The sequence below is a fragment of the Leptodactylus fuscus genome, chromosome 6 (assembly GCF_031893055.1).
Source record: "Leptodactylus fuscus isolate aLepFus1 chromosome 6, aLepFus1.hap2, whole genome shotgun sequence".
Taxonomy (NCBI): Eukaryota; Metazoa; Chordata; class Amphibia; order Anura; family Leptodactylidae; genus Leptodactylus; species Leptodactylus fuscus.
In genome coordinates this window covers 111116086-111141076 of record NC_134270.1, presented here as the reverse complement: position 1 = coordinate 111141076, position 24991 = coordinate 111116086, and the positions used below count along the sequence as shown (strand labels likewise).

At 45.8% G+C, this 24991-nt stretch overlaps 1 protein-coding gene across 5 annotated transcripts in view; it reads left to right on the top strand.

Annotated features, from left to right (window-relative positions):
- Positions 1-19443, top strand: part of FAM217B (family with sequence similarity 217 member B) — a 42947-nt gene extending 23504 nt beyond the window's left edge. For 3 of the 5 annotated variants that reach the window (XM_075277027.1, XM_075277029.1, XM_075277026.1), the window contains one exon: positions 18269-19443. In XM_075277027.1, the coding sequence (XP_075133128.1) occupies positions 18269-19400 (1132 nt within the window). In that variant the 3' untranslated portion in view covers positions 19401-19443. The other 2 variants (XM_075277028.1, XM_075277030.1) reach the window with 2 other exon arrangements.
- Positions 19444-24991: the final 5548 nt, after the last annotated feature.

The window sequence follows — 24991 nt, the reverse complement described above, 5'->3', positions numbered from 1 at the left end:
TCTGTTCATTTTGGTGAAAGTCAGCCTGTCAGCTGACAGACAGCTGTGCTTGTCAGTGATGATGTCACCGGCTGCTTGTACCCCCAGTTTTTGCTGCTTAGCTTGCCTCCACATCCACACTGCTTTTGCCCCTACACATCACCCCTATCCATGCCTGTGCCTCTAGCCATAAGTCTGCCACCCATGGAAACTCATGGTGCAGAAAGTGAGGGAGCTGACTCTGAGGAACCCTTGGGTTTTGTAGCTGGTACTCCATCAAAGGTCTCTGCTGCTCACACACCCTGCTGAACATACGGTATCTAGGGTTAGAGCGTGTGGTGACCTCGCACAACAGTAGGTGCTTCAGGCAGATGTAGGCCTTGCTGGAGTGTATTGCGGCTAGCTCCAGGTACTGTAGACTTGGGAAAGTGGGTGTCCAAGTGCCGCACTTTCACCCTTAGCTCAGCTAATTTGGGGTATGTTTTTAAAGATCATTGCACCACTACATTGAACATGTGGGCCAGGCATGGAACGTGTTGGAGGCTGGCAAGCTCCAGAGCCCTCCAACAAGCTAAAAAACCTGGCCCCAGGGGCAGCGGGGATAAACAAATTGCCATCTCATCCAGGATGGCATCCCTGACCTCAGAGGCAGTGTGCTGTCCGTCTCCCAAGCTGATGAGCTTCAGCCCAGCCTGCTGACGTCTCCCCACACCAGTGTTGCAGCGTTTTCAGCTCGTAGCTGGGGTAAATCTAACAGCGGAGGAGGAGGAGGGTGGTGTTTCAGCCCTCCTCCCAGGAATGTTTTGTGGGGAAACAAGTCAGGAAAATTCTTGAAACGGGAGAGTTTTGCATCTTTGCCCTTGCTGCCTATGGACATCCCTTTGCCTCTAGCCACCATTTTCCCTGCTTTGCTTGCCTCCAAATCCACACTGCTTTTGCCCCTAGACATCACCCCAGTCCATGCCTTAGCTTGTACCCCCAGTTTTTCCTGCTTAGCTTGCCTCCACATCCACACTGCTTTTGCCCCTAGACATCACCCCAGTCCATGCCTTAGCTTGTATCCCCAGTTTTTCCTGCTTAGCTTGCCTCCACATCCACACTGCTTTTGCCCCTAGACATCACCCCAGTCCATGCCTTAGCTTGTACCCCCAGTTTTTCCTGCTTAGCTTGCCTCCACATCCACACTGCTTTTGCCCCTAGACATCATCCCTATCCATGCCTCTTCCCCTAGCCATAACTCTGCCACCCCTGGAAACTCATGGTGCAGAAACTTTGGTTGCTGACTTTGAGGAACCCTTGGGTTTTGTAGATGGAACTCCATCAAAGGTCTGTGCAGCTCACACACCCTGCTCAAGATATGGTATTGTAGGGTTTCAGCGTGTGTGAATGACGGACAACAGCCTGTGTTTGGACAGATGTAGGCCTTGCTAGAGTGTTTTTAGGCTAGCAGCGACTCCTGTGCACTTGCAAAAGTGGGCGCACAAGCGCCGCATTTTCAACAGTAGCTTCGGTACATTTGGGTATGTTTTTAAAAAACTTTGCACCACTAGGTTAGACGTGGGCCAAACATGGAACGTGTTGGAGGCTGGCAAGCTCCAGAGCCGCTACCAGGTTCCAGCCATTATCACAGGCGTAAAAATGCCAGGCCCCAGGTGTAGCAGGGAAAAAAAAATGCCATCTCAGCCAGGATGGCATCCCTGACCTCGGAGGCACTGTGCTGTCTGTCCCCCAAGCTGATGAGCTTCAGCACCGCCTGCTGACGTCTCCCCACACCAGTGTTTTAGCGTTTGCCGCTAGTAGCTGTGGTGGAGGTTGCAGCGTCGTAGGGTTTCAGTCTACTCCTGCCATGAATTTTGGCCTGGGAGAGGAGATAGGCCACCCCAGTTTGCACCCGGGGAACAGACTCCACCACATTCACCCTGCCTGTCATTAAAGATAAGCACTGCAGCATCCCTGACCACAGGCGCTTGTCCAAGTGTCGGTGGTCAAGTGGACCTTGCAGCAAAGCGCGGAACTAAGGGCCCACCTGATGTTGAGTGACACGTGCTGGTGCAAGGCGGGGACGCCACACCGGGAGAAGTTGAGACGGCTAGGGACGGCATAGTGAGGTGCCACAGTTGCCATCAGGTCCGGGAAGGCGGGAGTTTCAACAAGCCGGAACGCCAACCTCTCCTGGGCCAGCAGTTTAGCGATGTTGGCGTTCTAGGCTTGCGTGGGTGGGTGGTTAGCGGTGTATTTCTGCCGGCGCTCCAATGTATGAGAGATGGTGGGTTGTTGTAAAGAAGCGCCTGATGGTGCCTTTGATGGTGCAGGAGAAGGAGATAAGACAGAAACAGGGGAGGATGAGGGAGAAGTCAACAAAGTGGCGGAGGCAGATGAAGTGATGTCCTGGCTCGTCCTCTGGAGTGCATCGCCAGCACTGTGAGCAGAGGCAGTGGCATGAACGGCGGGCGACGTTTGTCCTGCCGTTGCTGCCTGCCACTGATTCCATTGCTTGGATTCCAAATGACGGTGCATTGAAGTGGTGGACAGGTTGCTCTTCTCAGGGCCCCTACTCGATTTCGAGAGGCAAATTGTGTAGACGACACTATATCTGTCCTCGGCGCATTCCTTGAAAAAACTCTACACCTTCAAGAAACGTGCCCTCGATGGGGGAGTTTTTCTGGGCTGGGTACAAAAGGGAACATCTTCGGACATTCCGGGTCTGGCCTGGCTTCGGCAAAGCAGCTGACCTCTGCCTCTGGACATGTCTCTGCCTCTAGCTACCCTTTTTGGTGCTGCACCTGCCTCAACATCCACACTACTTTCCCAGCTTGACATCTGCCTTGTCCAGGTGGGGTCGGTGTCCTCGTCGTCCACCACCTCCTCTTCCAACTCCTGTCTCGCCTCCTCCTCCTGCACAATGCGCATGTCAACTGGCTGCCCTGACAGCAACTGCGTCTCATCGTCGTCGATGAGGGTGGGTTGCTGGTCATCCGCCACCAAATCGACCGGAGATGGAATGGAGGAGACTCTAGTGTTTGAGCATCTGGACACAGATACTCGTCTGTTAGGTCCGTGGAATCGCGAAATGGAGGGGCAGGTTGCGGTACAGTCAAAGGAAGGGAGAACAGCTCTGGGGAGCAGGGACAGTTGGGGTTATTGTTCTGAGAAGATTGGGAATTTTGGGTGGAAGGAGGACAAGACTGTTGGGTAAGAGGAGGTAGAGGCTGACTGGCTGGTGGACAATGTGCTTTAAGCGTTATCCGACAGCCATTGCAAGACCTGTTCCTGGTTCTCGGGCCTACTAATCTTTGTACCATTCAGCCTAGTTAATGTGGAACTTTTGTGCAAAGCGCAGAACTTAGGGCCCGCCTGATGTTAAGGGACACACGCTGGTACAAGGCTCAACTCACCCTAAGTGCCAAAAACACTGCTGGTGCAAGGCTCTACTCATGCCAAGGGCCTCAATCTCTGCTGGTAGCTCAGCTTAAGGTCATGTAACTTTGTTTGGAAGGGCTCATGTTAAGGGCTAGAAAAGTGAATTTTGGAAGGTCTTACCACATCACACACACACACACACACACACACACACACACACACACACACACACACACACTCAAAATGACAGTTAAGGGTGAGGGCTTTTGGAATTCCCATTGCCTATTCCATTTGTGGTTGTCATGGGGAACGTGATTTAAAGGGGTGGTTGTTACTGTTTGTTGAGCTTAAATTGGGGTTTGTGTCCATCCATTTGGGGAGTAAAGAAGGTTTCCAGGTATTTTCCCACTTTGATAGAGGTTTTTTTGAATGTGGAAAGTGTGTAGTTGTTAGGCAGTGATGTTGGGGTAATAGAGGGTCTTTGGTGTGTTAGATGCCCCCAGGCATGCTTCCCCTGCTGTCCCAGTGTCATTCCAGAGGTGTTGGCATCATTTCCTGGGGTGTCATAGTGGACTTGGTGACCCTCCAGACACGGATTTGGGTTTCCCCCTTAACGAGTATCTGTTCCCCATAGACTATAATGGGGTTCGAAACCCGTTCGAACACACGAACATTGAGCGGCTGTTCGAATCGAATTTCGAACCTCGAACATTTTAGTGTTCGCTCATCTCTAATTATTAGCACTAAAAACAATTAAGAGAAACACAGATTACATACACCAGTACAAATGACAAAAATAAGATTGCAGATATAAAAGTAGGATACAGACCCCCGAGTATAATAATCGGAGCCCCAGGGGAGGTGAGAGAAAATAATAAACAGTTTTACTCACCTCTCCAGGATCCGATGTTAATCCTAGCCAGCTTCAGGCCTATATGGTAAAATCCCAGATGTCACGTGGTCTGGGATATTACCATAAAGGCCCAAAGCCTGTGGTAGTAGTAATAGCCTGTTACTGCTAGCACAGGCTTTGGGCCTGTATGGCAACAGGCTGCTACTGCTACCATAAGGCTTTGGGCCTGTATGATAATGCCCCAGCAGGTGAAAATGCCTTTTTTCCCTGGAATATGTAATTTCAGTGTGTTGTGCCCAGCTTGTATCAGAGATGAAGGCTCCAAAAGTTGTTGTGACTGGGATACTTGCTTAACTGTTTTTGGAGTGTGTGTCTTTGCTGTCACAAGTGGGTCACAACATATCGGGCACTGAAATGGTGAATCTCTGGGAAAATTTCATTTTTAACTCTTCACTAACAGCTGCATATTCATTTCTGGAAATTGAACAAATGCAACGCTCGAGTTAAAAATGCTTGCTATGACACTTGATAAATCCGAAAATGAGGTGACGTCTTCAGATTCCACTTTACTGTCAATTCAGTGGCTTTACAAAAGTGGCATGACGTCCAAAAACCAAACTATGCTCCAAAAACGAAAATAGTGTTGTTCCCTTTTGTGCCCGGCTGTGCCCAAACAGCAGTTTCTACCCACATATGACATTGCTAAGTACGTTATCCTGGGTACAACAGTGTCATACATGTAGGCATAAACTGCCATTTGGGTACACAGCAGGGTGCAGAAAGAGCACTATGCTTTTGGAGCGCATATTTATATTGTTGGTTTTAGGACACCATGTCACATTTGCAGAGAATTGCCCCTACAAAATGGGGTAATTTCTAGGGGAATTCCAATTTACTGGCACTTCTAGGATTCTGCAAAAACAACATCGCATCCAGAAAGTCCCTCTAAGGCGGGGGCCCCACGGGCCGGAATCGACGCGGGAAAAATTGCGGCATTTTACAGTACTTGCAAAGTGGATGGGATTCATGCGAATCCCATGCCCATTTTGCGGAGAAAATCGCAGCGCGGATACACTCCGATTTCCAAAATAGTTGCGGTTTTGAAAATCGCAGCATGTAAATTATATCTGCAGAAACGCCTCGGCTTCCCTGTAGATAGATATAATTGTAACAGAATGTCCGCGGAGTAAAACTCTGTGAACTTTCTGTTCAAACCGCTGCAAAGCGCTCTAGCGCTGCGTTTCCAACCCATGGGGGCTTAGCCTAAATCTATAGTCCAAAAGCTAAAAAAATGCAGTGCTCCTTCCCTTCTAAGGGCTAATTCACACGGGGGCAAAGAGGCGGATTTTGATTGCGGATTTCGCCTCAAAATCCGCCTCATTACAATCGTGGTCTATATAGACTGCTAGCTTTTTTTTTTTCTTCTAGCAGTTTTTCGCCGCTAGCAGAAAAAAGAAGCGACATGACCTTTCTAAAGGCGTTTTCCACCTGAAGTAAGCAATAGAAGTGAATGGGAGGCGAAAAACAAGCGGTTTTTTCTGCACGTTTTTTTTTTTTTTTTTTTTTGCAAAAAAACGTGATGCCTTTTTGCGGCCCATTCACTTTACGGGAGGAGAAAACTGCCTGGCGTTTTTAGAAGAGGTTTTTACAAAAAAAAAAAAAAAAACGCTTCAAAAAAGCTCCAAAAAGTGCGGCAAGGTCCAAAAAAATGCTTCCTAATTAGGAAGCGGTTTTTTTCAGGACCAAAATAAGCCACATGTAATTTACATGTGAACTAGCCCTAATAGTTTTAGGAGTGAATGTCTCTGATGCCACAAAGTGGCCGCAAAGTATTAAGCACTGAAATTACATTACATTACAATTCTTTATAAATTTCAATTTTCACTTTGTACATTAATTTTTGGGAAGCATTTTAGGCTCAGATATTCATTTGATACATTCCTTTTAGTTTCTCTTGTACACACATATCACATTTTAACCTAAGAAGTCTTCTGAAAAGTAAGGTACATGAAATCTTATGTGGATAATCCTCAACAGCTGGTGTTCTTGCAGACAGCTCTACCAGTGTCTCTTGTTATATTACTCCCTTGCTTGAGTGAACTGCAATAAAGCAGTCATTATTACCTTCATATTATATTCATGAATGAAAGGCCATAAAGCAATTTGTTTCACCACTTTATACACCTGTAATTGGAGATGTTTGTTAAACAATATCATCATTACAGCTCATGAGTATCAGTCCATGGGGATAATGTTCTGAAACCAATTGCCTATGCTATTGCGAAAGCAGTACTGGGCACATTAACTATGTAAATTGCAATTGTAACCAAAACTGGTTACTTTTTTATTAGAGAGCATCTACTTACAGCGTAAATCCAATGTAAAATCTGGACATCTCATGCTTATGATCACACATTTACTAGCAAATATCTTCCACCAATGTTCCTTTAATCTGTGTGCTCTGAAAATAATAGTTACGCTGGGTTCATACTAGCGCCCGGACACTGTTCTGAGTTTTCCGTCTTCTGCATGCAGAAGACGGAAAGCTGTCAGACCAGGTCCAGCAGTGAGCGCTGGTGAGCGTTTTATGCTCTCCACCACAAAACCGTTTTTTTTAAACCGGACACAGAGTACTGCATGTCCAACTCTGTGTCCGTTAAAAAAAACAGTTTAGCCGCAGAGAGCATAAAACACCGGCGCTCACGGCCGGTCATCTTTCAAACCCATTGAAATGAGTGGGTATGAAAGAGTCCTGTAGCTTTCCGTCTCCTGCTCTGTTTTGTGCAGGAAGCGGAAACCTGTATGAACAGAGACCGCTAGCTCTGCTCATTCCAAGCCGTACACGTGAGCGCTTCCCATTCACTTCAATGGGAGCACTCGTAGTGAAAAAAGCAGCCCATTCATTTCAATGGGGAGCACTGGTATGCCGGCTCCCATTGAAATGAATGGGAACTGCTTTATACGCGCTGATTCTGAACGTGTTTTAAAGTTCAGAATCAGGCAGCGTATCAGTAGTGTGAATGCACACTAAGGGTGCATTCACAAGTAGTAACGATAACTCGTGGCAGAATCAGCACTGATAAAAAGACTCCCATTGACTTCAATGTGTTATGCACGTTAAACGGAACCCATTGAAGTCAATGAGAGTCTTTTTATCAGCACTGATTCTGCCGCAAGTTATCGTGGCAGAATCAGTGCTGTGTTACTCCGTGTGAATGCCCCCTAAGGCTGAGGTCCCACGTTGCAGAAATGCAGCTTTTTTGGGGGGGCCTGAGCAGGTAAACCCGAGCAGGTAAACCCGAGGGCCCCTGGAAGGGGGACGGGGACAGGGCCGCCACAGCGCACACAGGTGGAATAGAGGCACATGGCTTGCCTCGGGAGGGGGGCCCTCATAGGCACCCCTGTAACATCGGTGCACAGGGAGCCCGGGGTTTGGTGAGGCCGTGGGCACAGGTTGGTGGGGGGGAAGGGGTCACTGGGTAGGTAAGACAGGGAAGGGGGCATGGGGTGGTGGGAAAAAGGGGGCACTGGGTAGGTAACACGGGGGAAGGGGGCATGGGGTTGGGGGGGAAGGGGACACGGGGCTAGGGGGGAAAAGGGGCACGGGGTAGGAGAAAGAAGCGAGCACATGAGGGAGTGGGTAGAGAAAAAGGGGGCGCCAGGGGGGAGATGAGGAAAAGGGAGCCGCTGTGGACAGAAGGCAAAGGAAGAAGCCTGCGCGGCGCTACAGGTGGGTCGCGCAGGGGGTCAGGGTTCTGCGGATGAAGTCGCGGGTACTGCTAGTTACTCATATTATTACCTCCATATGTCCATATCAGGAACCCTTATGTGAAGCACACAGGGGTTAATGTGAGGGACATGATGGGGTTAACTGCTATTAGTGTAAGGCACATGGAGTTACTAACACTAAATTAATAACCCCAAATGCCTGACAGTAATAAGCATAGTACAGCATATACCTGGTGTTTTCTTCTTTTTTTTTTTACTTTCACTTGGGCTCGGAGCTTCTCTTTCACTGTGCTCTGCTCCGTCTCTTGTGTGCAGGATGGAGACGGCAGGAGCTCTCACTGCAGGCAGGACCAGAATCTCTATAGGGATAAGCTCCACCCCCTGAGCTCACCTCTCTCCTCTCATTGGTGGGCAGAGAGCAGCCATAGAAGGGGGAGCGTCCTGAGAGCACTGAAGGGACGCTCCTCTGCTGCAGCTGCCGTGCCAGCCAGATATGCCGACCCCTGGTCTAGACTTATAGATGAGCCTGGCCGCTCATCTTAGAAAGATTTTGTTTCAGATAGAGCGAAGACATGATATTTGACACAGCAGAAAGACAGTCGCTGGTGTTCTGTATTAGTGCAGGGGTGATGTCACGGGAAGATGTGTATAATTGGGTGTCATCAGTATAAAGATGGTACTAGAAGCCAAATCTGGTAATGGTTTGTCCAATGGGGCACTGTGTAGAGAGAGAAGAGGTTAGAGATGGGTCGATAGTTAGCAGCACAGGACGGAGGATGGGAAAATTCGAGAAGAGAGAGAGAGGTTAAATATTTTAGTAAGGTAAGTCGTGACAGCATGTAAGACTGAATATATTTGCAATGTTAACAGGAACTTACGAGATTCCTCAATTGTAGAAAAGGAGTGAGAAGGCCCAATGACAATAGCGCATTGCATTTTTCTTATACCATAATTCTAAAACCCCATGTTGCGGAAACACAGTTTTTTTTGTTGCAGGTTTTTGAGCAGTGGATGTGCAGAAGATAATAGCATAAAAGCTTCCTATATATTTCCCATTCCTTTTGTAGCCATTCTTGGCTTTGGCTCAAAAAAACGCAACAAAATCTGCAACAAAAAAATCTGCATTTCCGCAACGTGGGGCCACACTAAAGTTTTTATGGGATTTTTTTTTTATCTTTTAGAAAGAGGTAAAAAAAAACCAAACACTTCAAATATAGTGTGTGTACAAAACACCCAGGCAAGATTAAAAATGTCAAAAACAAATGCTGAGCAAAACAGGCACTTTTTATGTGGCATAAGTTTTAAACTGGCATATTTGTTTCAATGGGGAGAGGGGAAAAGGATGCAGATTCCATCGACAGTGCTTTATTTCTTGCAGCAACCAAAGATACCGCCTAATCCCTTTTTTGAGGCCCTTATAAACATTAAATTATTGCCTAATCCTTTCAAAATTGACTTTTATCTCATGTCCTGATTTATATACCAGGACTGCATTCACAATTTTTCATACGTAACCCTACATTCACACACACCCCTTGAAAACTTGGTCTTTGTTTTCACTGGATTACCAACTTGAACTTCATGCCAGGAGCTGGACACCTAGCAATATAGTTATGTTGATGGGTGTCCCTGCCTCCCAGCAACATACTGTCGTGTAATTGTCTGTCATTGTGTAACAAACTGCGGGATGCTTTTTCTCTTTTAACCCCCTTGTGAAACTGAAAGTTTGGGGATACTGTTACATTTTATTAATTTTTCGTTTACACATCCCAATGTTAATAAAATCTGTGGAAAGGCTCTTGTGTCAAAATGCTAGCTGTACCCCTTGATAAATTCTGATAGGGCTGTAGTTTCCAAAATGGGGTCACTTTTTGGGTGTTTACTTTGTATTGGTACTCCAGGGGCATTGCAAAGTAAACACGGCACCGAAAACTATTCCAGCAAAATCTGCTTTTACAAACGTCCAGTGGCGCTCTTTCCCTTCTGTGCGCTGACCTGTGCCCAAACATCAGTTTACACCCACATGTGGGGTATTTCTGTGCTCAGTAGAAATTGCATAACAAACTGTGAGATGCATTTTCTCCTTTAACCCTTTGTGAGTGGGTTAATTATAGGGCTAAATGTATGTATCATTGAAAAAAAAAGGAAGTGCATAAATCTCACCTGCATATTATTTTAATTTCTGTGATATTCTTAAAGGGTTAACAAACTTCCCAAATACTGTTTTGAATTATTTGAGGGGTGCAGTTTTGAAAATGGGGTGATTTATGGGGGTTTCTAATATATAGGCCTTCATAATCCCCTTCAGAACTGAAGTGGTCCCTAAAAATTTTTTTTTTTTCTTGTAAATCTGGAAAATCGCTGATACACTTATAAGAGTTATACTTTCCAAAATATATGAAAGAACGATTAAAAGTTGATGCTGATATAAAGCAAAGATATGGTAGATAATATTTATTAATATATTTGTGTGATCTTACTATCTTTCTGAAAAGCAAAGTATTTCACATTTTGAAAATTGTGATTTTTTTTTTTTTGATTTTTTTTTTTTCTTATTTTTTTTTTCTAAATAAATACGTCAGCTTTGAGAAATAAGGCCTGGTCCTTAACGTACTTTAGGGCTGTGTCCTTAAGGGGTTAAAGGGGTTTTCCGGGCAAAAACATCTTCTTTTTTTTTTTTTTTTTTTTTTTTTTATAGGTCTGTTAGTGCTATTAATGGGTTGATAAGTGCACCCAAATACCTTTATCAATGATGTCTGGATTTCTCTGGGAGCTCCTTGCATCCTTTGCATTTGTTTACTTGTTGTAGCTTCCTGTGCTATACTACTTACTACTACTATGATGCATTACATGTGCTTATTTTGCCTCCCTCTCACTCCCTCATACCTCCTCTCTGTCCCCCTAGCTATCACGCCCACTGCTAGCCCTTCCCAGCTAAACCAACCTACCCCCCACCTCATTATACATACCTGTCTTCCTGTCCAGATCTTTTGGGCAAGAGAGATGACTTCCTTCTGTAGAGATGCTCTTTCACCATGCTTGCGCAATAGAGATGGAGTTCCGGCTACAGCGCAATACCACAAGACATCAAAGAAGTGGAGGGTGGCGTGGCCTGGGACTGCATGTAGTCGGATGTCTCTTACCTCGGCTCCCGTCCCTCCTGTGCTTAAACCGGCCTAAATGCGCTCACACACGGCTGCTATGGGGAAGAAATCATCAGGGCTCCCCTCCTCCGGGTCTGCTGCTCCCTCCGCTGCGGTGAAACAGCCGGGCATCTCCGCATATCTGGTCCTTCAGGCGCCTACTGCTCGGGTTTGCACGAGGCGACAGCCATCTTTGCCGGCTCTGAAGCCTGCTGCCGCCCTCCGGTTGCCTTCTTCGCTGGAACCCAGGCCTCTGGACCCAGCTATGGCCTCCGGTGAGTTCCCTTCCACCGAGGCCCTGCATTCCAAGATGGCGGCGGCGCCTCCCTCTGTAACCCCTCCAGCACTACATAATGTGGGTGAAGCTGCTGCTCCTCATAACCTGGCCTCCATCCTCCATCTGCCTTACGAAGGGCTCCTGCTTTTCAAGACCCTGAAGTCCATGGACCTGGACTTGAACCTGCGGCCTCCCTCAACCTCATGGACCCTGGCCCTGTCACTGCTGCTGCATCGCCTCCTTCTCCTGCTCAGTTACCTGAACTGCAATCTGGGTTGGGTCCTTTGCTTCAGGGGATCCCTTCTCTTACACCTTCCTGGATCCCTGATGCGGATTCTGATATGAATACTGGAGCGACACCCCCCCCTCCCCATATGTCTCCTTATGCTGTGGCTTCTCCCCACTCTCCTCCTCCACTCTCCCAGTATCAATATGAAGATATGGTTGCTCCCTCCTCTTCCTCTCCGCCGCCTCAGTGGCTGCAATTTGTCGCTCACTCTTTGATTGTTGAAGTTACTGCGACTTGCCGCAAAGAAATTCGCAAAGAAATTCGGGCCGGAATTTCGTCAATTCAGCAGGATCTTCATCACATCGCCTCACGTGTGGAGACTCTGGAGGATGATCATGACAAGACCCGTGCATATATATCTCATCTCCAGAACTCTGTGGTGTCTGTTTCACCGCTTGATCTTCAGCGACATGTTGAGGACTTGGATAACAGAGGCAGGAGGAACAGCATTCGTGTTAAGGGTCTCCCTGAGGCTACGCATGAGGAGGATCTACCAGCTACTCTGGAGGCTATCTTTAACTCGGTGCTACAAGAGCCCCCTTCTCATAAGATCAAACTGTACCGCGCTCATAGAGCCCTGCGTCCCAAAGGCTCTGGTCCCACTCCGAGGGACGTTATCTGCTGTGTACATAACTTTGCTTTGAAGGAACTGATCCTAACTAAAGCCATAGCCACGAAGGACATTGATTTTGATGGGCCTAAGATACAACTATATCAGGACTTATCCTGGATCACCTTGCAGAAAAGGCGACACCTTCGCTCTCTACTTCGTTTGCTACAAGACCATCGGATCTCATACCGCTGGGGCTTCCCCTTTGTTCTAACTACTAGTAGTAATGGTCACACTGCTACCCTGCGCTCTTAGATGTCTCGCAGTTCTGCTAAACAATGGACATCCCTCCCCCCTGGATTTAACCGACTAGGAGCTCCCGACTCCTCCTCAACCTTTGCCTACGGTGTGGTCTCAACCGAAGTCGAAGAAGAGATCGTTACCTCCATCTAGCTCTGCCGCCCACGGGTGGACCCCTCACCTGCACCGTTCTGATTCTCTCTTTTGCACCCTTTGTTTTTTCTTTTTAGGTCTCCCCGTTGGGATGTGGTGCCCCTTACTTTGTGAGAGCTAACTGTTTATATTTAACCTCATATGTGTGCCTTTCTTTCTTTAGCAGGTTCTTTATTTGTTGCATTTTAGTATTGTTTTCTTTTCACAGGCGGGGTGGGAAGGCTGCTCCCTTACCACCTCTTTTATTTGTTTCGTGACTTTTACCATTTATATAGTGACTGACTACAGATGGTCCCCCCACGTTACCCCTCATTCAGGGCTTATTCCAGCTGTGGGTCCTATTTCTGGACCCTTTTGGTTGTTTTAGTCATATCTAATTTTCTGATTGTTAATTGCCCCTGGCCAAGAGGTTTAGTCCTGTCCATAACAATTTGTTATTGCTGTATTGCCTGTTTTTTTTTTCGCGCTTATTCCCTTCCTCTCCCCCCTCCCTCCTTCCCTTCCCTTCCTCAGATCTGGAGTCTCCCAACGTTCGTAGATGTTCACTGGGCTCCCTTGGCTGGTCTCCTGTCCTACGGATTGAGTGAGATCTGCTTCTACGTTACCTCTCTTGCATCTGCTGGTATGTTTCCCTTTTTTATTGTACCATGGCGAAGTGTGTTACGCTGAACGTCAAGGGCCTGGGCTCCAACACTAAACGACGTTTGGTGCTCCGTGAATCACGATCCCTGAGGGCGGACATGGCTTTCCTCCAGGAAACTCACTTTGAGCACGTGGGTAATTTTAACTTTGCTCGCCCCTATTTCCCCATTGCATATTCTGCATATAATACTTGTAGGAAGGGAGGGGTGGCTATTTTGCTTTCCCGCTCCTGCCCAATCTCGAGCTCCGCTTCACATTTGGATCCTGACTGGTGGTATGTTATTCTTGAGGGCGTCCTTCATGGCCTCATGGCTTCATTTGTCTCTGTAATTTGTATTCCCCTAATTCCTCCCAAATTCCCTTCCTCAAGAGGTTACTGCGGAAATTGCAGGTCTTCTCTGGCTCGGCCCTGCTGTTGGGTGGTGATTTTAACTTGTTTTTTTCTGAACACTCCCACAGACTAACTCTGTCTGGTTTTCCCTCTTCTGCCCCGCAGCTTCGCCTGACCAGGGAATTCCGTCATTTAATTAGGTCTTTCTCCCTTTTTTTTTTTTTTTTTTTTTTTAAATGTAGATTGTGAGCCCCACATAGAGCTCACAATGTACATTTTTCCCTGTCAGTATGTCTTTGGAATGTCTTTCTCCCTTTTTGGCCGCTGCTATACCTTCTATTCCCATCCCCATAATACGCATACTAGAATAGACTATTTCTTTGGTAACATCTTATCCCTTAGGTTACTAATGGATGCTGACATTGGCCCCATTTGTGGTCAGACCATGCCCCTGTCTTAGTGTCACTGTCCTCGGCCTCTGACCATCCCCGGTGCTGTCACTGGAGATTAAATAAGTCATTCCTTCATTCTCAGTCCTCCTGTGGCACCCTCCATGGCCACCTCCAGGAATACTTTACTCTTAAAGGGGCTCTATCAGCAAAATCATGCTGATAGAGCCCCACATATGCGTGAATAGTCTTTAAAAAGGCTATTCAGGCACCGTAAATGTTATATTAAACTACCCCCCAGTTTTAAAATAAAACCCTAAAAAAGAATGTGATCTACTTACGCATCATGCACGCTGGGTGGTTCACAAGATCACTAAGTTCAACCCTAGCCGCAACGAGGCGGCGAAGGGGAGATATTGAAGGAGATAAAGATAGGCGAGCAGAGAACGTCCATATTTGGGATACCAGAGCTGCCTCCTTAGCTGTTCTATCCTTCTTCTGTCGAGTAGCCAACACTATGCAATGACCTCTTATGACCGCCTTGTGCGCCTCCCACAGAATAGAGACAGAAGAACATGCGGCTTCTACTATGGCTACTGCGCAGGCGCCCAGGCCATTTTTTTTTTTATCAGTGTCAGTTCGCGAGTGCCGGAGGAGGACGGGACCCGAGGACATCGGAGGAAGAGGAGGCGTGGATGAAGAAGAAGACGACACACCCTGAATGCCCGCCTAGCGTGCACAATGTGTAAGTAGATCACATTCTTTTTTAGGGTTTTATTTTAAAACTGGGGGGTAGTTTAATATAACATTTACGGTGCCTGAATAGCCTTTTTAAAGACTATTCACGCATATGTGGGGCTCTATCAGCATGATTTTGCTGATAGAGCCCCTTTAACTCCCGTTCTGTTTCTTCTGTCTCTATTCTGTGGGAGGCGCACAAGGCGGTCATAAGAGGTCATTGCATAGTGTTGGCTACTCGACAGAAGAAGGATAGAACAGCTAAGGAGGCAGCTCTGGTATCCCAAATATGGACGTTCTCTGCTTGCCTATCTTTATCTCCTTCAATATCTCCCCTTCGCCGCCTCGTTGCGGCTAGGGTTGAACTTAGTGATCTTGTGAACCACGATGTTCAATGCCTCCTACTGTATAGTCGCCAACGTTATTACGAAAGGGGTAATAAAGCTCACTCTCTATTGGCTAAAACTTTGTGAGATCAACGGGTCTCCTCTATCCTGCATGCTATCCGTGACTCCAGCACCACCCTGGTGCTGTAGCCTCGTTTCAGGATTATTATTCAAAACTGTACAACTTTCCGACCCCCTTGGACACTGACTCTTCATCCCCTTCATCATCCTCTTCACCCCCTCCCTAAACTCCCTCCCTTGGCGGTTAAAGCCTTGAATGCCCCTATCACGGAAGAGGAGATCAGTAATACCCGCAAGGGGCTCCCGAATAGTAAGGCCCCAGGCCCTGATGGCCTCACGTACCTATATTATAAAACCTTCAGCCCTGACCTCCTTCCTCACATGTGCCGCCTTTTTATCTCTTTTCTTGGTGGTGACCCTATTCCCAACTCTGTTTCATTCCCACATAACTTTGTTTCCCAAACCTGACAAAGATCATCAGGAATTCTCTAACTACCCATCCATTTCTTTGTTGAATACAGATTTAAAAGCTTTTCACGAATATTTGGGCCAACAGGCTCAATGCTTGGCGTCCGTCATTGATCCATAAGGACCAGGTGGGTTTCGTCAAGGGGGAGACAAGACCAGAAGGGCTGTGGATTTGATAGACGTGGCTAACCGCTCGGCTAACCCTGCACTCCTTCTGAGCCTTGATGTGGAAAAGGTTTTTGACCGTCTTGACTGGTCTTTCATGTCTGCTACTCTCACTAGATTTGGGTTTTCAGGGGCCTTCCTCATGGCAGTCAGAGCTCTGTATTCCTCTCCGTCTGCTGTGGTGAAGCTTCCTAACTCTACCTCCTCTCCATTTCCTATCCGCAATGTGACACGACAGGGATGCCCTCTCTCTCCACTTATTTTTGCGTTGTGTATCAAACCACTGGCCTCACATATTCGTTCTAACCCGGAGAATGCCGGCGTGAAAGAGGGATAGAGATTTTAAGATTAGCTTATTTGCGGACGATGTTCTTCTAACTCTCACCAACCTCCACACCTCCTTCCCCAACCTCATGCGGGAATTAAAGGTTTATGATGACCTCTCTAGTTATAAAGTAAATCCCACTAAGACTGAAGCTCTCCCCTGAACATCCCTAATGCATCTCTCCACCTGCAGGTTCTCCTCGACAAATGGCACCCCCTGCCTATTTCTGTCCTGGCACACATTGCGGCTGTGAAAATGACCCTCCTCCCTAAACTTCTATATTTCTTTGAAACTCTCCCAATAGCTGTCCTGCGATCAGAGTTGTGCGCCTTCCAGAGGTTGATTTTCCAGTTTATCTGGAATGGTAAGAGACATCGTATCCCCCGTTTGCTTTTGGGCAGAAACTAGGGGGGTTGGCGGTTCCTCATCTTGTGCATTATTACTGGGTCTCCCATCTACGTTGCACCCCTTTCTGGGGCTCTTATCAGGCCTATACAAGGTGGGTCGAGATAGAGAAGCTTTGGTTAGCTCTGGTCCATCCTAATGCCTTCTTGTGGTCCCGCTCTTCACCCCCTCCCCCTGCTCCTCTTCTAGGTCCTATTCGTTTCACGAGAGCTGTATGGCTGACTTGTGCCAAACTCTTCCCCCCCTAGCCTCCCCATGTTCCTCAATGATCTCCTTTCTGTATAACCCAGCCTTACAGTGGCTATGGTTAGATCCTGAAGTAAACTTGGTCTTTTCCATATTGCGGATCTGGTGGATCCTCTGTCCTTGGAGCTCAGGCCCCTTGACTACTGGACTTCTGAACTACACTTGCCTGCGTCTGAATGGCTATATTACCAGCAGATTGTACTTTTTTTTTTTTCTCAGTTTGGTTCCCTGAAGGTTTTTTCGCCCACTGCTTTTGAGAAGCTATGTTGAGCGGGTACCTCCACAGCTGGACTGATTTCTGGAATATATAGGCTGCTTTCCTCCCTGGAGGGGCAACCTTTTGTCTCTCACAGATATATGGATAAATGGTCTGAGGCCCTGGGTAGGCAGATCTCACCCGGTCAGTGGCAGATAATTTGGTCCCGTGCAGCTAGCTCCTCCACCTGCATCTCATTTTGTGAAACCCAGTATAAACTCCTAATGCACTGGTACCATACCCCGGCCCTACTTCACTCCTTGAATTCTAGCATTCCTCCTCAGTGCTGGCGGTGTCAGACGGAAATTGGGTCATTATACCATATTTTCTGGGATTGCTCATGTATCCGCCCTTTTTGGACTGCTGTTCAATCCATTACTGATTCCCTTTTTCTGCAGGGCGTCTCCTTAGTTCCCTGTGTCTACCTGCTTAACCTCCCCCCTGCACAACTGGGCAAACAGATGTCGAAGCTGTTCTTTTACCTTTGTACAGCCGCTAAAACTCTCATAGCTCTTCACTGGAAGTGGCACACCCCCCAGAATCTGATCTTATTGCTAGAATGAAGTCCGTGCATAGCATGGAATTCCTTACCACTTCTCTTAACCATACACTAGTCGCCTTTCAGGCTGTGTGGTCTCCTTGGGACTCTTATTGTATCCTTCAGGGTCTTTGACTCCGCTCCCTCCCCCCTTTTTATTCTTTCTCCCTTTATTTTTTATCGCTTGACTGTTTGAAGTTTTGATTATATTTGACTTCATTGTTTCTGTATACAAAATCTTTAATAAAAATTACAGTTGGAAAAATAAATAAGAAGAGGAGCAATCCCCAAAAAAAAGGAAGTCCTCTCCCGTGCCCAGAAGGTCTGGACAGGAAGACTGGTAAGTATGATTGGGTGGGAGGGGGGAGTATTGGTGACGTTCTAATTTCCGGAAATGGGGAAATAGAATGTCACCAGATAATCTGAAAATGACCACATGACCACCCCAACAATACTGATAAATATACAGTTTTGCTAAACGAAGTAATTTAGAAAGTATGCAAGGGGAGGGTGTTTGGGTTAAAGTATAAATATAATTTTATCCTGGACATCCCCTTTAACATTGATTTTGTTCATGCAGATGTAAGGGATCTATTGTCTGACTAAGAGTACACAGTATTTAGGCACCAAGCTTGACACATTAAAAGATCAATATATAATTTCTAATTGTTTACTTGAAACAGTAACCCCCATTAACATAAGTAACTTGTTTTATTTTTTCGCAGTGCTGGCATTAATTCTCATGAAAAAAGTAAAGTGCAAAAAATGAAAAAGGAGTCATTAAACGAATGTTGTTATGGAAACCAGCATACAACTGACTCCCTTTATCCAGAAAACAGGTTGCAACATGTTTCCAAAACATCAGATAGAGGCGTTCTGAAACCTGCTGAATCCACGGAGCAGCATGAAGCAGTTTTGAGTCTAAGTAATATGTCATCCACTGAGAATGTGACCTGCTCTCTGTACAGAAGGCAATCTTTAGAGAAACTATTCCTAGACTTTGAATCAGTCCAGCTCTCAAAAGCAGACGAGGATAGTGCAAGTGACCTTTCAGATTCAGAAAGAGTTCCCATTCCACCATCCCCACTTACACCCCCTAAGCTGAATTTACGAGCTGAAGAGATCAAACCTGGATTTTTCAGTCAGTATATGGAACATAAATGCAAAGATTATGAGTATTCAGATTTTCTCCCACCACCTTACAGCTCCTGGAACCTTCACCAGGTATCGATGTTTGTGAATAAAGAAGGCAAAAATAAATTACAATCCACAGCATCAGCTCCCCTCGAAAGATATGTTGACCGTCTTCTCCAGTTAGAATATCTTCAAATGCAAACTCTGGAATCTGAAAAGGCAAAAATGGCAAAGTCTAGACCTCACACAGTTCCTGCCACTTGTCGTAATGGAAAATCCCCAGGCAAATGTAAAACATGGTCCAGTCCATTGCCGAATAAATATTTATCTAGTCCAGATAATGCTACTAAAATAAACATTACACAAGATAAAATTTCTCACAAAAAATATACTCACCGTGAACTCTGTGGTGCAATGTGTTTGCGAAAAAGCTGCTCAAAAGTTACAGGAACAGTAGACATAATACCATCTGTACCAAAACAGACTCAAGATGTGAGATGTAAGAAAAAGTCACTCACAAACTGGCCACAAGGAAAGGACATGTTAGTCAGTGATTCTAAGATGCAATGTGTAGGCAATATTAGACCTCAGCGGCAGAGTTTTGCCTCCAATAGTGCAGAAAGCATCCCAAAGCAAACTAAAGCTAGTAAAATAAGGAAAAGTGAACTGTCAGTCAATAGCCATGTCACAAACAGATATTGTATATCCGAACGAAAAAAGTAGCAGCAAAAAGTCAACAGCCAGGTATTGACTAATAAAGTAAAAATGTGTGATTGTCTCTCTTGCTTTTCTTTTATTTAATGTTATTTAATTCTTTAAATTTTGAAACCATTGGTCATTTAACAGAATATGGCACAGTTGACATCTGTCGGAAGCAGGGCTGCAGAGTCGTGGTCATTTTTGGGTGAAACCATAGAAAACGTTAATGACTCCAACTGCGGCTTAAAAAAAAAGGTAAATTATTATAAAACTCCCTGACCCTGGTCTATATATAGTCTCTCACTCTGCCAAATTAGTATCCCTGCACTATGCAGAGGAGGTCCAAAAGACTGAAACAGCGCTGTCCATAGCTGGGAATCTATTCCTTTTGGAATATAAATACTAATTTGGCAATAAACCCCGCATCATGTCAGTAGGCTTTTTAACTGAGTCATGCATGATGTTAAGGGGGCTGCCCCTAGAGGGCAGCATACAGAGGCACTGTTCTCCTAATTACATCCTGGATAATAGATTTGCATATTTTTTACTTATAAAACTCTTGAAATTCTAAATGTAATTAGATACATAGCTAGCTAAGTATTTATTGTCATAGAATTTTAATCACTAGCTTTTTTCCTGCAATAGGGGAGCTTTACAGCTTTTGCCTATATGGCTTATAGCCAATTATGAAGGAGTCCGAGCCCTGGTTTAGTCTACCGACACCATAGCAGTAACCGATTCTGTCACAGAATAATTATCTCACAGAATAATTAGAGTTTCATTCAATGTGCTCAAATGCTAGTTGTTGGTATATGTAATGTGAGTTACCCAGCACCATGTCATAGTTTCCATTATGAATAAAGACCACAACATAGAAGAAAGTGGAGTCTAAGGTCACAGACATACAAGTCACATTCCCATTCCAGGATCATGTTCACACAAAAATTTCCACCATTTTTAATAATGTCATTTTGCTATTTTATAACACTGCCACTTGTCAAAATCAATCAATAACTTCCTTAAGGCTAATTTAGGCAAGAGTAATAGGGCCACATGCTTAAAATTTCTAGCCCATCCATGGAACTCCTGACCTCATGATTCATAGTCAGATTGGGAGTCACAGTTGTTTGGGTATGTCCACAATATTATCAAAGTCTGTTGCTGACATCTGTCATAGGATGACATCCATGGACATTAATAGTAGTAGAGTAACAGACAATGGGGGAGCCCCTTCAGACTCTTCTGTCATGTATATTTACTTTTGAAATGGAAGAAATAGTCCAGCATGCGCAACTTTTTTTTTCCATTCTATTTTTTTGCTTTTTTTCTACTACGCCATAAATAGCGCTATTTTGCCCTGTGTGAAAGGGCCCTAAAGCCTACACCAACATGCACATACAGCTATCTTGATAAAATCGCCGTAACTGGAAGGAATGAAAATCTGCTTTGAAGCTGGAAATGTTAAAAATGTATCATCCTATAAAATGTAGGGATTACACACTGTGAAAAGCAAGTGTACCCCCAAGCCCTATATATTTCATGAAAGCAGACAACCTGAAGATTACATGTGTCTCAAAGGGTTATCAATAGCCATGTCCACCACCTTCATGTAACTTTGTCACAAACACAAATGATATTCTGAAAAAAATTGCTAAAACATATTTCATAAAACATACATTTGCACATAAAACTGTTATTCAGTCATACATTCACACACAAAATAATAGATCACGGTGTACACAATTTATATATACCGCAAAGATCAACTACAAGACCTTGTACACTCTGGGAAAGGTAGTTCGGTAGAAGCAGTGGTGTGGACCCAACCAGTCAGAGACAGGGACACAAATCTTACAGCAAACTGGCTTATTTAAAAAAACAAAAACTGCAAACTAAATAAACCTTTACGCCAGGCACAAAAAAATTAGCGTATCATGCTCCTGTCGTACCACCCAACCTCGCAGCTATCCTACCTACTGCAGGTGAAAAAGCAGGAAGCCAACCTGGTAGCTAAGAAAGCAAAGCAGTCTGACCACAATGGAATGGCAACTCCCTCACATTACCTAACAGTTTTCCAACACCATTCCCAGGCAAACTCTCCTCCACATTTCCCATAGAGGGAGAACTAATTCTAACCTCCTCAGCGCTAGCCTGGTACATAAGTGTAGGGGGAAATGGACAAGACAATGACACATACTCACTGGGCTGCGTAGATAATGTGAGCCCACCAGACAGAAATCCAGAGTCTGGTCGCATTGTCTCAGATCAAGTCAGAAATCAGGTCATTGTTTGCCATGGGCATGCCTCCGATGTTGAAGGCACCTGCGGAAAACCTAAGGATGGTGACACTGCCAAACTATGCCATGTACGAGAGCTGACATTAGTAGGAAACAGGTCCATAGGGCGCGGCTGCTCAATCGAAGTCACGTGCGCCAGAGATCTTACATGCTGGCTAGCGGTCCCCGAAATTGAAGCATTGCCAGGGGTACCTGCTGTAATGACTGTTGTGGTGACCTGATGATTGGGAGTGGAAAGGGGCCCAGCTGCATTCCCTCCACTGGCCCGGCCCACTCCCGCTGGACTTGGACCTATGATCCTGAGCTGTGGTGCGAGGTGCCTGGTCTGGAGGGTCCCTTGTGGGGATCCTGTGGCACTGCACCCTGAATGCATTATTCGGGCTCAGCCAAGCCAAAGGGCAAGCCCGGGGGTGAGCCTCTGTGGCACTCCCAGCGCTTCTGCTACCTTGGACCATAGCCAGTACTCATCAAGTGAGCCAGTAGCAGCCTTAAGCTGCCCTAGGAGGTCCTCCAAACTTCCCGTGGTCGATAGCAGCATTATACCACCTAGTAGCAAAGAGCTGTTGGTGCAGGTGATCATTTTCTTCAGTGTCTTGCCGCCAAATGACGCTGTCCAACATGCGGATAGAAGATCGGCTTAAGCCCCGCTTCTTCAGTTCCGTTGGTTACGTGCAGATTTTTTTATTTTTTTTTTTAACTAATTTTTATTGAAAGGATTTTTTAAAATACAATGCAACATAAGAATTGAAAACAAACCACATGAACATATAGCAATGCGCATACCGTCAAATAAACTTGAAATGTACACAGTACAAAAACAAGAGAGTGGAAGTTAGGGGATGGGGGAAAGGAAGGGGAAGGAGTCAGAGACCATTCATAATACAGTATGCGTCCCAAGAAGACCATATAGCCTGGAATGCCTCAATGGTATGGTTAAGCAAGGCCGTCAGGTTCTCCATACTATGCACATCCTTAACTACTCTACCAGCGGAGAGCGGAGGTACTCTACGAGCGGAGAGCGATAAGCGTCTTGGCGGCAATACAGAGATAAAGGAACAGTTTAGTAGATTGTTTGCTTAGGTGTGCAAGGGGGAGATTGAGAAGATAGGTGAGAGGATCTAAGGGGACACCCTGGATAAATAGAGCATCTGTAAGCGACTTAACCTCCAACCAGAAAAGACAGATCCCTAGGCAGTCCCAGAAGATATGATACAAAGTACCCACCCCTGCCCAACACTGGGGAGAAATGCCAGGGTTAAGAGAGTGGAGTAAGGCAGGGGTATGGTACTAGTGCATGAGTAGCTTGTACTGGATTTCGTGGAACATAACACAGGTGGATGATTTAGCCGCTCGAGACCAGATAATTTGCCATTGGTTCAGGGAGATCTTCCTATTCAATGCTCCAGACCACTTCTCCATATATTTATTCAATATGGGGCCCCGTCGTCCAGAGGAGGAGAGGATACCATAAATGCCGGAAATAAGGCCAGCAGTGGAGGGGCCGGCAAGACAAAGTTTTTAAAAAGCAGTTGGTGGGGACACCTTCAGAGAGCCGAACTGGATAAAAACAAAATGAGCAATCTGCCGGTAATGCAACCACTCAGTAAGATAAGATAAGATATTCCTTTAATAGTCCCACAATGGGGAAATTTCAGTGATACAGTTTCATGGTACAGTAGTATATAACAAGAGAGAGACACATAGAAGCTCATAGCAGATAGAGAAATCCTAGGAATCATAGCAACTAAAAAGAAAGAAACAGACACACTGCAGGATCATTTAGTGCAGATTGATGTTAATAATTATAATAATAATACTAATAATACAGCCGACTTGGTTGTAGGACACGAGGAGGGGGGTCACAGCATGTGGATATAACAAGCAGAAATTTTGCAGAGGTGGGGGACATATCATGATAACATGTGGTAGTTCCTTTGGTAGGTGGTGAGATCTCCTGCTCACAGTTGATAGTTCGGTATCTTGCATCAGCACTATTGTCCTTTTAGCCACAAAAAATGCCCCAAATGTCCTTCATCACAAGCCGTCCTCCTCCTCCTTACCACAGTGTTTACTGCCCCAAGGAAGTCAGAGACCATCCAGGTATACATGGTGCTGCTCTCTTGCCAAGCTTCCATAACTCCTGGGGTAGGTGGGTGATGGTTCCCAGGCTGTAACAGTGTCCCACGTGTCCACAGTAATAGAAAGAAATACCAGTCCGCTGTAGCATCTTCACAAATCAGCAATTGACGCCAGAAATCATCTCCTTGAACGAAGAAGTCCGCATTTCCATGTAGGTTTCTCTTCCATGCCGCATGTTGAGCCATGCTGTCCTAGCTGGGGGGATGGTAACAGGCACATGTGGAAACCAGCTGAACCAGGTCTTGAGTCCATGCTTTACAATGGAAACAAAAGGAACAAAAAAAAACTCCACAGGGTCTTCCATTCGATTTATAGTTGCTAAATTCATAGTGCTAGATTGCTTGGTTACCGGATTCTTGAAGATACAGAGAAAAAGAGTGAAAAAGGAAAGAAAAGTTTGCTCCCAGCTTGGAGCACTGCATCAAGGCAGCCAGCCTCTCAGGGGGCGGCGCCAAAAAAAAAAGTAGCGGGTAAGTGTAGTTCTGACACAAAATACTCAAAGGGCCAGAGCTCCAACATCAGCGGGTCTATCAAGTCAGCGACACGGAAAAGGCTCAGCTTACTCCAAGTCCGAAGCAAAGCTGACGTCAATCCCTCAGGGAGGAGGGGGTTGTACAGGAACCAAATCATGGATGAACACTGGGAGACCAGTGGAAAGATTTTAGAGCAAGTAATCCAAATGGCCCTAATGAAACGTATAGGACCTAAAAGGGGAGTGGATGGAAGGGGGGAGGAACGGGACCACAGAAACGCATTGGATGTATCGGTGCTAACCAGAGTTTCTCTATCTCAACCCATTTTGTATAGGCCTGCGGAGCAGTCCAAAATGGTAGGCATCGTAAGTGAACAGCCCAATAGTAATGCAATACGTGTGGTGACGCTTGCCATTCCAAATAAACTTAAAGATGGATTTTTGAAGGGAGCACAACCGGAAGCGTTTCAAAATAGTAGAGGAGCTTCAGGAGGAGCGACATTTTGACCGCATTGATACAATCTATAAGCAAATTATAGAGGGGACGCCATTTATCCAAGAGGGTTCTCAGTTTATTAAATAGGCTAGGGTAATTAACTGAGTAAAGGGTGGAATGGGAAGGAGAAAGCTGGATCCCAAGATATCGAAGAGAGTGTGAAGCCATCTGGGCCCGGAGCTTTACCGTTGGGGAGTTCTTTGAGAGTGGA